The sequence below is a fragment of the Ceratotherium simum genome, chromosome 16 (assembly GCF_057802395.1).
Source record: "Ceratotherium simum simum isolate JZ-2026a chromosome 16, ASM5780239v1, whole genome shotgun sequence".
Taxonomy (NCBI): domain Eukaryota; kingdom Metazoa; phylum Chordata; class Mammalia; order Perissodactyla; family Rhinocerotidae; genus Ceratotherium; species Ceratotherium simum.
The window spans coordinates 35,879,797-35,893,294 of NC_141915.1; the positions used below are offsets into that span (position 1 = coordinate 35,879,797).

Genomic DNA, 13,498 nt, shown 5'->3' on the forward strand with positions numbered 1-13,498 from the left:
GAAAAAGCTTCTAAGCAGCAGCTAATTAACCCTCTTGGTGACTGCAGCCGCCCTGCCTCCACCCCTCCCAGCCCAGTCTTTTCACTCAGTCCCTCTCCTCTTCCTGCAGCCCCATCCCCCTTCAGCTCCTCTGTGCTCCAACTGAGATCAATTCCTCAGGGTTTGCATTAAAGGAATTACACCAGTGGTTAGACAGAAGCCTATAAATCTGCCAGCCGTCACCTGGGGCGGGAGAGGAGGTACAGGCATGCCCCTCGTCAGGAGCTCCCGTTCACACCAACACACTCCAATGCCTGGAGGACTCAGTGAGCAGCTCTGCCCACCCAGAGGCAGCCGCATCTCACACACACAGACACACACACACACACACACAGACACACACACACACACTCAGCAAAGGGGGCTGCTGCTCCCTCAGGCACAGAGCCCCAGAAACCTGCCCCCACCCCCACCCCCACTCCTGGGACTGCAGCGGGGACCATCTGCAGCTTGTGTAGGCTGGGGAGTTGCAAAGGGGGCCCAAGCAAGGGTGGGGGGGGGCAGGATGTCGGGGGAGCTAGCGCTGCCAAAGCTGCGCTGGCTCGGGAAACCAATGCGGTTTAATTTAGATAATGGTCCAGGCAGTCAGTTGCTGCAACGGGTTGGAAGGGGGTGGGTGGGAAGGAGGAAGGGGACACGGCGGGAGGGTAAGGCACGGAGTGGCCTTGTCTTGAGAGAAGTCATGCTTAGCGTGGCCAGTGTGGTCTCACCAGGGAGAACCAAACCCCGTGGGAGGCTGTTCTGGCTAGAAAAGGCCATCACACTTTGCACCCACTCCTCTGGGCCTGCCAGCCTCTCCGTAGCCTTCCCACTCACCCCTATTTCACTAAAGGGAATGGTTGTCTAGCTGGAGGGAAGGGGTAATCTGAGACATTTCTAAGACTCTGACCCCAAATCAGGCAAAATGAGGAGGAAGGGTCCTTCCAGGTAACTTTCACAGTGCCACAGCCAGGTGTGGGGGCTCCATCTGGCTCGTGACCTCAGCTCCCCACTTATAGCCCTTCTCTGATGGGGTCTGCCTCAGAGTGCCAGGCCCTGATGCGGCCTGTAAGCGGTCAGGAGGTAGGGGTGGGGTCGAGATTTCCATATTTCCTCTTGGGGCTCTCCTTCCAGGGGCTGAGGGCCAAGGGGTCACTCACTGGGCACCCGGTTAATGGCCCTGAGCGGTCGCAGCACACGGACTGTTCTGACAGCTGAGAGGCTGACGTTCTGCAGGTCCAGCGAATACTCCAGCATCCTGCAGGGAGGGGCCCAAAGGGAGGCCTTTTGAGTCTGAGGCCGCCGTGGGGGGTCAAAAGAGGTCAATGAGGAACCTGCTGCCGTGAGGCAGCACAACTTCTGACTCCTCCCCCTCCTCCACCAAGGAGCTCTGAAGAGCCGGCAAGGCCACCCCCAAGCCAAGGACAGATGCCTCCTCAGAGAACGAATGGAGGAGGGTGTGGATGGAGGGGAATCCGGAAGCGCTACAGACAGGGCAGCCTCGGACCCTCAGTGGACAGCCAGGGAGAAAGCAGCACTGTAAGTGGGTTGGGCTGGGAGCTGGGGCCTAGAACCCTGGCCCTGGGGAAGAGACGGATCTGATCCACTGCCGTCCCACCCCCAGCCCAGGCCCTCACCCTGCAATGACGATGAAAAAGTCAAGCCGGTTCCAAGTGTCTCCCAGGTAACACTTTTTCCCAAAGATGCCCAAGGCCACCATCTTCACCACCATCTCCACGGCGAAGAAGGCAAAGATGAAGTCATCAAAGGCCTGATGTGGGGACGAGAGGCTGCTGAAACTGAGAAGCAGGTGGGGGAACACCCCCGCACCCCCACCAGCGGGGTCAGGGCCTCTTGAAGAGAAGGTGTCAGGGTTATTAACATCAGGAGCTGCCCCCTGCCCCTGCCACACACACACTCACCTGCAGGATCCGGCAGCGCTGGGAGTCACAGGCGATGTCCTCACACGGCCGGAACATGCCCAGGGTCACGCAGTTGAGAAGGATGACCAACATGCTGATGCGCTCAAACCAGGTATCCCGGTGGTCAAGGAAATGGCTGGCCAGGGCTGGACTGAGTCAGCGCCCCCACGGCCCGCCCTCGCACCTCCTGCTTCTGCACCTCCCAACCCCATCAGAGACCTAACCAGGTGTGATGGGAGGGCCCTGGCCTACACCGAGCAGCCCCCAGGCCCAGTCCCATTTTGGTCCTCTCACCTCTCCGGACCCTGCTTCCTCATCTGTAAAGTAGGAAAAGCCACAAATGCTCTATTTGCACGAGCCACTTGGGGGATAAAATCGATCGTGCTTATGGAAATGTCAGACACCAAGAGTTTGCTGCTGAATCTGAATCCTAGTCTCCCTACCTCACAGGGAAGATGTGAGAAGCAAATGAGATAATGTATGAATATGTGCCACAAACCTAAAGTCGGATCATGCCTGCCTTACAGTTTACCCAGCACATTCACACCATGCTGCATTTGATGCTCACAACAGCCCTGTGAAGTATCCGGGGGAGATCATTTTCTTCCTCAGAACCCAAGGAAACTGAGGCCCAGAGAGTCAAAGTCATGTGCTGAAGGTCACAGGAGAAGCCAGGACAAGACTGAGGTTTCCAAGCTCCTGATCTGGGATAGCTCCTCGGGCATGCAGGCAAGGGCTGTCATGACCATCCTGGCAAGAGACAGACAGGCAGAGGCAAACAAGAGGGTCCACAGCTGTAGTGCCCCTTCACCACAGCACCGGAGCCCGATGCTACCTCTTCTACCACCAGCCCCCTGGCCTCTCAAAGCTCTCAGACGGCCTCTAGACACATTCATGCATTTAAATAATGAGGACCCACTACACACCAGGCCACGTGCTAGGCATAAGCCCCCAGCCTATGCAGAGTGAACAGTATCCTGCATATACAGACTACGCAGCCATCACACCTTCTGCGGCTTCCAGCAAAATCCCAGCCCAGACCAACTAAAACAGACTCTGTTCTGCAGCAAAGGGGAGAGAGGGGCTTTTTAAACCCTGAGTCTTTCCACATAGTGGATTTTATTAAGGGGCTCACTTCTAGCCCATCAATGGGAGAATGTATAAAATGTCCTCCGGACCTTGGAAGGTTCTGTGCACCAGACTCACAGAGAAGTGACCAAGCATCCTATTTTTCTCAAGGAAAATGAGAGGGGTGGGGAAGAGCAGAGAGGCCAGAAACAAGCAGAGAGTGAGGGACTGGGGAAAGGAGAAGGCCTTGGGGATGGAGGTGGGGAGGGTATCATGGCAGCCCACGGCATGACCCGCCAAGCCAGACTCAGTGGAGTGGAGAGGGCCCAGAGCAGATGGACTCTTCCTGTCGTGGCCCCACTTCTGGAGTGAGAAGGCTTTGGCCAGGGACCCAAGGACTTTCCACTGGGCTAGTCCCAGCCATACCCCATCTCTGTCCAGAACCTCAGACCATGCCCCCTCCCCCGGAGCCCACAACTCCCTCAATCCCCTCACAGCCCTCTCACTTCTTCTCTGTCACTCAGGCCCTTCTCCCTCAGACTCACATCCCTTCCCACCAACAGGTACCCAAACGTCCCAAGGCTCTGCAATTTCTCTAACCTCCACCTCCTCATAAGAATAAGAGTAAAAAAATAAAATAAAATAGTTCTAGGTTTTTGGGGTAAGTAGATGGAAGGGGGAAATAAAGAGTGCTCTATTTTCATGGAGCTGTTTTCCTGGTGGAGCCAGAGCCCAATGGACTTCTCCCAAGAGTGAGGGTCAGCCAGGTGTCACCTTGAAAAGGGGGACATGGAGGGAGCTCCCTGGGGGCCATCATCTGGAAAGGGAAGGACACAATTATCCTCAAGAACTGGCCTGCTTTCCCCAAGCTAGCCCCCTCCTCTCCTCTGCAGAGAAGGGACCCAAGTGAGCAGATAGCTCTACGTGGGGAAGGTGAGTAGTTCTCCTGGGCAGAGGGGCTCCCCGGACGCCTATTTGGACCCCTCTAACGGCAGTGGTCCCACCATGCCACCTGTGCACTTGTCTCATCTCCCTTGCTGAGGCATGGGCATCCTGTTACATCTTTATATCCCCTACAAAGCTTAGAGTAGTGCCTGGCATGTAGCAGATGATCAGTACATGGGCAGAATGAATGAATGAATGAGTGAATCAATCAATCGATCAATCTCCCTGCCTAGAAGCCAGATGTATCTCCCTATTCATGTTTTCCTGCCTTGTTTGCCTCAATAGTGATGAATTGATGATAACTATGGGGGGGAGGGCAGAAGTGACACCGTAGAAGAGCTGTCCCTCCTTCTGTCCTCACCTTACACGTGCTGACATTGGGGCCTCTCATAGCCAGTCTGCCTCCAAATGACCCCACCTCCAGCTCTTCACCACGGAAGTCCCTTCTCAAGAGCCCCCTTGACAATTCACCTTACTCCCAAGTACATCCTGCCTGCTCTTTACCTCTCCTCTTCCCTACAGGTAAACATAAATGGACAGGGAAGACACCAAGGCACAGGAAAATTTGGGACAATCTGAATCAAAGAATAATTAGCGGGGGTGGGGGGTCTTTCACCCTTCTCAGGGTAGGGCTCGTTTCCTTGGGAATATGGCCGTATGTCACTGTGTGATGTTCCTCTGTTGCCATAACAACGGGAGGATGTGTCACCAGGTGGTGTGGATTTGTTGCCATGGTAATTAAAGGGACCCCTCACACATGAACTCCCCTTACCCAGGCTACTGTCTTGTCCTCATGGAGGAAAGAGGAAGTGGGGAGACCCACAGGTTATCAGGTTGAGGGGAAACCATGTGACAAATCCCCATGGCAACCAAGGGAACGGGGGACACTGGTTGCCTAGTGACTATGAGAGACCTGTGCAGTCATATGTCTACTGTTGCTATGGTGACTGTCCGGGCTGGAGTGGATCCCAAAGGGGGAGGTGGGTAGGAGAGGGGAGGATCTTTCTTCTCCCAACAACCCACCATCAAAAGCAGACAAAAAGGAAATGGCAGGGCGAGGAACCCCACTTCCATCCCTCCGCCTCTTCTCCCTCCAGGAGAGAGAACTAGAGCATGTTATCTGCACAACTGAGTCCTCTCTGTGGGGCTCTCTCTAGAGCCCTTGCCTAGCCTGGCAGCAAGGGACAGGGAGGTGGGGAGAGGAGGGAGGAGGGCTGGGGCACCTCCAGGGGCACGGGGGCTCTGGGCAGGGCATGACTGAGAAGAGAGGCAGGCCTTCCGGCTGCCCCGTTTCCCTCTAGGAGCCTGGAAATCTGCGACTGAGGAGTGCCGAGGAGGAAACGGGCCTGGACCCAGGAATCCTGGCCTCCTAGTTCACATTGGGAAGGTGGGGTCCTTGTCTCACCCAGCCCACAGAGAGGCTGGTGTCTGTAGGATGCAGCATTCCCCAGGGTGGGGAGGGATATAAGGCTCAGCAGCGAGGCTCCTGCTAGGGATGCTGAAAGGGGGATTCCCCTGGCCGAGCCCCCACTCCCACAGCCCGTTTCCCAGTGGGCTCCCCGCCGCCCGCTCCAGCGTGTGGGTGTGTAGGGAGAGAGGTTTCCAGCTGAATTGGAAACTGAAGCCCGAAGAAAGGCAGCCGGCCCCACCCAGGGACAGAGATGTGAGACAGAGACACAAGAGAACAGGCCCGTTGGAATCTTTGGGAGGGGAAATAGGCCAGAAATCTGATTCAAATGTCTGTGACTGTGTGTGTGTGTGTGTGTGTGTGTGCATGTCTGCGTGTGTGAGCAGTTGTGTCTGTCGCCATCCTGGCTGAGGCAGGCAGGGCGGGGTGAGGGCCAGGGCGGGAGCAGGCGAGGGGTGAGGGGGAGCAGTGTGGTGGGGGTAATCCCAGGAATGGCTCCAACTGGCACTATATGCAGTGGGGAGTCCCCCAACAGTTCGGTGGAGCAGAGTGGGTGTGTGATACAGAAGCAAGATGGGCCTCGGACAGAAACGGTGCCAGGGGGTGCTCTGGCCCCCCTAAGTCCTGTTCAATCCCCTAACCCCAGCCCTTCTCCCCAGACCCCCTCTGCAGAGCCCTGGGTTTAAAATGAGAGGAGGGAATTGGTGAGGAGACAGGAAGAACACCACCCCCATTTCCTCTGAGGACCAAAATGGAGAGTTCTCCCTAGGTAAGAGAAACAGGCAAACTCGGGGCACTGGGACAGTGGCGAGGAAAGCTCCAGAAATTCCTAGTGCCCCCTCCCCTCCAGACGCACACACTCAGACACACACAGCGACGCAGTCACACACTCACATTCACTTCTGGAAGCCATTAGGGCTCCTGCAGTTTGGGCCTCCCCCTTTTCCTCCCCCCACTCCTGGCAGGCTCCCCTCTCCCCCACTGGCCCCCCTCCCACTCCCCCTCTCGGCATCCCAAATGCCAGCCTGTGATTTCCAAATGAGAAAAAGCTGTGCTGGGCTCTGAGCTTGGAGAAACTCCTACACAAACTTCCAGATGTGACACAACAGCCGGAGAGGGAATGCTCAGGATCTCCTGCCCGGGAGGGGAACGCACTCCCTCACACTGGAAGAAACACACTGGAAAGTCCAACACACTTCTCTATAACCCAGGGGGAGGGCGCCTTTCTGACAACGAACTGACTGTCCACGAGGATCCCTGGTCTCCCCAGCACTAAAACTTGCACTTCCGAGCCCCTCTTCCTTTTGCTGACCTCTCTCCTTCCCCAACACACACACACACACACGCACACACACACACGCACACACACACACACACACTTCCTACCTGGGTCTGGATCTCCTTTCTAGGAAACTTGGTCTCTTAAAGAGGCTAAGAGAGGAGAGGGCTGAGAAGAAGACCAAGAGGAGTCTAACTGGTTTCAGTTAGTTGAGGGGAGGTGTCTTTACGTCCCTCAGGCTCAGAGGTGCAGAGAGGAACCTTGTGGAGCCACGGGAAGCTTCACAGATACCAAAAAGAGAAAAAGAGAATGACCGAGGCCCAACAGTCAGTTCAGAGCCCCTCTGGAGGTGAAAATACAGGTTTCCCTTGACACTTGGGTGCAATGGGAGTGGTAGGGGGCACAGCTTAGGCAGCCTCCTTGCCAAGAAATTGTCCTCCACCCATCCTCAGCCACCCCAGGCTTAGCGACTTGTCTAGACCTAGGATGCCGGGACCCCACACCCCAGACTCCCACACCCCAGACATGAGACTGCTCCCTCACCCCCAAGACGAGCACTAGCTCCCACCTCTCTTGATCCCAACCATCTCCACTTGCCCCCCTCCAGAAGCCCTCAAGGAAGAAATCAGCCCCTAGATCATCCACTAGCACCTGGAGATAGAGCAGGTAGGGAGACGCTAGCCAAGAGGTCTGGTTTTTTTGGAGGGGTAGGGAAAGGGGAGAGAAGATCTCTCTACCTCTCCTGGACCCCTGTGAAGGAGAGGATGGGCCTGGTGCCTTTTCCCATTTATGGAGAGGGTGGGCGGTTAGGGGCACAGAGGAGGGATGCCCAGAGCCCACCCTTCTCAGAGATTTGTTCCCCATCTCCGCCATGGATAAAGGGGCCTAGGGGTGGGGGTGGGGGGGCAGGAGGGGGGAAGTCAGAGCCCAAGATGTGCCTATTCAGCAGGTCCACAAACCTCTGAGCATCCCGCCCCCACTTTCTCCAGCTCAGAGAGAAAGGAAGAAGGGGCAAGGGATGGAGAGAGGGTGTCATGAGGCGAATGTCTTAAAGACCCACAGAGTGTACAGGATGGGGGCTGGGGGGACCCAAGCTCACATCTCTGCTTTGCGCACTAGAGGCAGCAGAGCTGCAGAGAGTGAGGACGGCACCAAGCTTCCCCCCCCGTTTCCCAAAGCAGTGTCCCGGTTGGGTTTTCAGGGGTTACAAGGGAGACCTGAGGTTTCCCACCCTGGGTCCAAAAGAGCCTCTGAGCTGGGAGGAAGGAGCCAGGAGGAACTGTCAAGATCTGGGATGGCAGTGCACCCCCCCTTTCCTTCCGGCAGTGGCGGGACCCACCCGGGAGCCTGGAGCCCAGCAGTAGTCAAGCAGCGCTTTGTGCTAGGGGCTGAGGGGGAGAGGCCCTGGGGATGAGGGGGCTGGGGTCTCCCATACCACTCCAGACTGGGCAGAGCATCTCTCTCTCCCTGGAATGTGGGGCTTGCATTCCACAAACCCATCTGAGGAGTAGATGCTGGGGTGGTGGACTAGAGTCCTCCTTAGAGAACCAGCTCACAGTCTCACTGTCCCCCCAATACTTTATTGGAGGGCTGCGGTCTCCCATACCTGCTCTACGTTCAGGTGGGAGCACTCATTATTTGTGAAAGGGGATGGGTAACTTGGACTGGCTTAATCCCATCCCCCACTTGCCAAAGCTCTCAACACAGTCTTTCCCACCACAAGAAAAAAATCTAGCACAAAACTCCCCAACCCAACCTCAAACACCTCGCAATGAAGAAAGAATTGGAGAGAAGGGAGGCACTCTGGACATTGGGCTCCAGCTGAAAGGGTCTCTACCCCAGCTCTGGGGGCAGACAGCTTCCCCTCCACCACATCTTGTTCTCATTCTGCGCCCCTGGCATCAGCTGCCGCCGGAATCTCCTTGTTGTGCCTCCAACCCGCGGGGTGGGGGTGGGGGGGTCAGGACCTGGTCCCCGCCCCCCAACATTTCCCTCTGGGTCAGTAAAAACCTCAGCCTCAAGGACCTGATTGGGGGGGATGAGATCCTAGAATCCACCGCAAACTTTGGAGCGGGGGCAGGAGGGAAACCCAGGAGATTGCGGTCCCCCCTCCCCCGTTCCCGCAGCTTCCTCCCCACCCCACCCCCCAAACTCGGAAACCAAACCCAGCTCGCTAACGGGCGGCGGGTGGAGTAGAGCTCCCAGGCTCCCGAAGCTTCCCACATCTGGAGGATGACGACCCTCCCCTGCCCACATCTGGAGAGCATCCAGCTGCAAACCAGCGGGGCATCTCCTCTCTTTTCCTGGCCAGGATCCCAACCCCCCCAAGGAGGACTGAGGTGTGTGTACCGAGGCGGGGCTCGCCTGGGGTATCGGCCAAACCTGCTCGCGTCTCCGCTCCCACTCCGAAGCCCCCCTCCCTCCCTTAGTAGCCCCCCTCTCCTCTGCCCGCCTTCCAGGCTCACTTCTCCCACTCACCTGGCTTTTGGTCCCCTCCGGCGGCTCGGCCCGCCCCCCTGCGGACCCCCCAGCCCGGCCGTCGTGCCCCGGAGGATATGGGTTACAGACCGTGCGGAGACACCAGCTCCGCGGGCGGCTGTCCTGGCTCAAGTAGAAGAAAACCACCGGGGCCAGCGCCGGGTACGGCAGCCCCTCTGCCTCGGAGTCCGCGCTGCCCGGGTCCTTTTCCGCCGACCCCGGCCCCGGCCGGCCCCCGGCCCCCGACAGGTCGTTGAGCCGCATGAAGCTCCGGGGCTGTCCTGACTCCTCGGCGCCCGCTCCATCCTCCTCCTCGTCCATCCTCTGGCCAGCCGGGGCCCCGGGCGGTCTCGAGAGGGGCGAGCGGCGCCCCTCAGAGGAGGTGTCCTCACGCAAGCGGGGGGCCCCGGCGGGGGCGCATTTGGGGGGCTCTAGGGCGCAGGCTGAGCCCCCGGGAGGGCCAGTTCAGCCCAGCTCCCCTTGCCCGCAGGGGCATGCTGCCCGCGGGGCGCCGGGTCGCAGGGGAGCCCCGCCCGGTGCGAATCCCGCTTCCCCAGGGCCTCTGGGGCCCCCCGGGCCAGCCGGCCGGCTCCCCCTCACTTTGTTCCGGCTTCTTCGCTTCGCGCCCAGGCTCCGGCCGCCCGATTCGGCGCTACCTTCGGCGAAGCGGCCCCGAGAGGGGGAGAGAAGGGGGCGGAGGGTGGGGGTCCGGGGAGGGGCGCCCCCTCTTCCCGCAGCGCAGCTGGAGCAGGATCTAAGGGGTCAGCATCGTCCCGGCTCCACGCCAGCGGCGGCGGGGGGAGGGGAGGAGGGATCTCTTTGGGGGTGGGTTTGGAGGGGTGGGGGGCGGCTCCTTCCTCCGCCCCTCGGCGGGCTCACGGTCCAGGAGGGGCGGGGAGACGGTGGGGGGCCGTCCCGGGCGGGGGTGGAGGCGGAGATGCCGCCGCCGCAGCCGCCGCGGTGGCTGCCGTTGCCGTAGCTGTCGCCGGCGCCGCTGCCTCCTCCTCCGGCCGAGACGCGGAGCGAGCAAGCGAAAGCGGCGGCGAGGAGCCCGGCGCACGCCACAGCTGGATCCCTCACTCCAACTTCAAGCCTCGGCCCCGCCTCTCCCCAGCCAGCCTCGCAGCCAATCGCCGCGCGCCGCCGGCCCCGAGCCGCGCGCCCATTGGCCGGCCGCCGTGGCAGTGCGGGCGGGGCGCCCGGGGAAAGAACCACAGCTGGAATCCGATTCCCACCCCAAAGCCCGAGACCGCCCCTCTCCCCTCCCCTTACCCCTGGGTCCGCTCCCGAAGGCCGGAGCCAATTAGATGGCTACCCAGACCGAACCCACTTTCCTATTGGCCGCTGGGGTCTCTGGGACTCCCCTGGAGGGAGCCCGGGGGAATCAGAGTATTCGCCGCGGGGTCCTGGGATGGTGCTGCCGGCCCGGGCATCCTTTGTCCACGACCCCTGAATTGAACCACAGCAGGAAGGCGGGGCTCAGCTCCGGGTGAGCCTGGAGAAGAAGGCAGGCAGGCGGCCGGGGGTGTGGGGTGTGACCAGGGTCCCGGAGCGAAATCCTGGGTCTCCACCTGATTAATCTCTCACCCTGGAGCTGAGGCTGGGAGCGGGACTGAGGAAGGAGAGGAGCGGAGCAGGATGTCCCGGGGGTAGGGCTCCAGGCTGAGAGGGACGGTCTTGGGGAAACGGGAGGAGCCAAGGAAAAGCTGGAGCAGGCAAGGTCTGGGCGTGGCCTCCACCAACCTCTTGGGCTTGTTGGTCCTGCTCCCAGGGGTCCACTTCTACGACTTTGACCCTGACCTCCTAACCCTAACCCGCTGACCATGACCTCACCCTGAGCTTCAGCCCCTCTGCCCCTAGGGATCCTGTGGAGGGTGTGGATCCCACGCGGGGGCTTCGTGCTTGAACACGTGGCCCCAGGCAGGTCACGTCGGACCCAGAGCCGGGATCCCCAAGAGCTGCTGCAGAGCAGAGAGAGCGAGGAGTGTGTGGGAGCGGGTGGCAGCACAGAGCTGGGCTTTGCCGACTCTTAACCTGCAAAGTCTCACCAACTCTCCCACTCCGTGCCTCAGTTTCTCCCTCTCGAGTTCCAGTACGGTATGGGGAGGCTGTCCGCAGGACAGGAGCTTCGCGGGGCTGCTCTCCCACCGGGAGGGGTCCTCCAGGGTCTGCGGCTTCCCACGAGCGCACACGCACGTGCAGACCCCGGTCCTCGCCCCTCCTCACCTTCCCGAGTCCCCGGGCTCAGTCAGCTCCAGCTCCCTCTCGCCGCCGGCGCCACCCGGAAAGGCTTTGGGTACCCGGGAGCGGAGCGCCGCGGGAGTGCTGAGCGCTGGGGTGAAGTGGGACGGAGAGGGCATCGAGGATTAGACGTCGGGAAGCACTTGCCCATCTCTGCGGGAGGTAGACTCGGCGGAACAAAGCAGGTCAGTCGGTTCCCTCTCCCGAGACCTCGGGGCGCTTACGCCACTGCGGAGAGGCAGAGGGATGGACCGGATGACCTCCCGCACCCGCGCCCCGACTCCCCGGCGTCGTTCGCTCTCCCAAGGCTGCGCCACCCACGCAGCCCTCGCGCGCCTCCCGCCGCGTGGGGTGGGTGTCTCAGCTCCCGCCTCCCCGGGCAAGTTGCGGGGAATGCGGTGGGGGCAGGGGGGGGGCAAACTGGCTGCTGCGCCGCCGCCTCCCAGGTTGCCCTGTCGCCGAATCCGGGCACCGAGTTGTGCAAATGAGGCCGGGCTCATTTGCATTTCATGCTAATGAGCAGATCCCTTAAGTGCCTTTCTCTCCTAGCGGGAGTCTCTGCTCTCATTCCGCCTGTGCCGCGCCAGAGTCTTGAACTCGCAGCCATCTTCTGGGAGAGGGGCCTATTTATGGTTCGCTCCACGTGTCTGACACCTCCCTCCCTCCCGCCGGTCCACAGTCTGCCGGGTCGACCTGCCCTTCCCCAACAGGGTCAAGAGGCCCCAGGGCTGGCACCGGGAGATAGTGACTCTAATCATCCGCTCTTTGCAGAGAGGAAAATAAGGCCCAAGAGGCTTGCCCAGCCCAACAGCCAGGTTTCCTGGTGGTCAGCAGGCCCCATGCCTTCATCTATCGTCCAGGCCACCCCCAGTCTCTGGGCTAAACTCTGTTCTAGAACATACCCAGAAAGGGGGAACAGACACATGCACCATCTGGACAAAGTGAGACCCACATTTAATTCCCTGGGCTTGGGGTGTGGGGTGACCTGCCACGTAAAGCATCCTGATCCTTGTGAGGGCTCTGGGGACTCTGACATCCCCGTCAGAGATGCTCACTATTAGCCTGAGTGGGGGAGGGGAGCGAGGAGGCAAGACCCACAGAGAAGGCAAAGGAAGCACGAGACCATCTTTAAGTCCCACCCTCCAAGCCTCAGCTCTGACATCGCCTCCTCGGTGGACTTATTCAAGCAAATATTGCAGTGCCTGCTAAGTTTCGAGACGCTGAGGACACAGTACTGACCCAGAAGTCTGGACCCTCATTGCATTTCGCCCAGGCTGGGATTATATGTTTGTTTGTAGTAATGAAACAATGGTCTCCCCCCTAGGTTGTGTGTTCTCTGAGGGCAGGGCTGTGTCCATTTCACTCCCCAGGGCCTAGTCCAGGGTTTGGCACACAGTAGGTGCTTAATAAATCTGTTAGAGGAATGAATAACCTCAGGCAGGGAGGGGGGATGAGAGGGACAAGTAATTGCTTTCTTTGGGCCTCAGTTTCCCAAGAAAGAAGTTAGGCTAAAGTGTTGTCTAAGGTGGCTTCTGGGTTTGAGGGAGAACCCTCATATAGGCCTTGCTCCGCCAGCCCCTCTAGCCCCTCCAGCCCCTCCCCTTTTTGCCTCCCTCTTGGCCTGGATGGCTCCCTCAGGAACCGACACAATCTTCCCATCTGTGATGCTCTCTGTTCAGCAGTGATACAAACATTGTCCCATTTAGTCACCTCACAGCCTTGGGAGTTGTGTGGTAGTTGTCCCATTTTTTAGATCCGGAAACTGAGGCTCAGAGAGACGAAATTACTTAAGTGACTGCCCAAACCATGAGGCCCTGTCTCCAGTGCCCTGTCCCACAGCTCCTCCAGGACAGTCCTGCCGGCAGAGCAAGCAGCCTAGACGGCAAAGGGGAAAAGAGGCTGCAGACTTAAAATCCCACATCCGAGCAAGACTTGTGTTCAGCCTTGCCCTCTTTAGAAAAAGCGAGCACTCCCGGGAGAATTCACTCGGTAAGGCCCTACCTCCTTCCTCTGAACCCATTTACAGAATCCCATTGTCAGGTGTGTGCTGTTACCGGGGGAGGGAAAGAGGACGCAAAGAGCAGAAGGAAGCCTGGATGGTAGGGGCAGAAGACAGCAAATGCACCCTCCTTCACAGCT

General features: G+C 59.3%; 1 protein-coding gene across 4 annotated transcripts in view; it reads right to left on the minus strand.

The window, feature by feature from the left end:
* Positions 1 to 10,287, minus strand: part of CACNA1G (calcium voltage-gated channel subunit alpha1 G) — a 63,325-nt gene extending 53,038 nt beyond the window's left edge. For 2 of the 4 annotated variants that reach the window (XM_004434712.3, XM_004434706.3), the window contains exons 1-4: positions 9,198 to 10,285; positions 1,941 to 2,052; positions 1,656 to 1,789; positions 1,179 to 1,276 (exon numbers count right to left, since the gene is read on the minus strand). In XM_004434712.3, the coding sequence (XP_004434769.1) occupies positions 1,179 to 1,276; positions 1,656 to 1,789; positions 1,941 to 2,052; positions 9,198 to 9,439 (586 nt within the window). In that variant the 5' untranslated portion in view covers positions 9,440 to 10,285. Of the gene's footprint in view, positions 1 to 1,178; positions 1,277 to 1,655; positions 1,790 to 1,940; positions 2,053 to 9,197 lie in introns of all 4 variants that reach the window. The other 2 variants (XM_087440986.1, XM_014790824.2) reach the window with 2 other exon arrangements.
* Between the last annotated feature and the right edge of the window lie 3,211 nt (positions 10,288 to 13,498).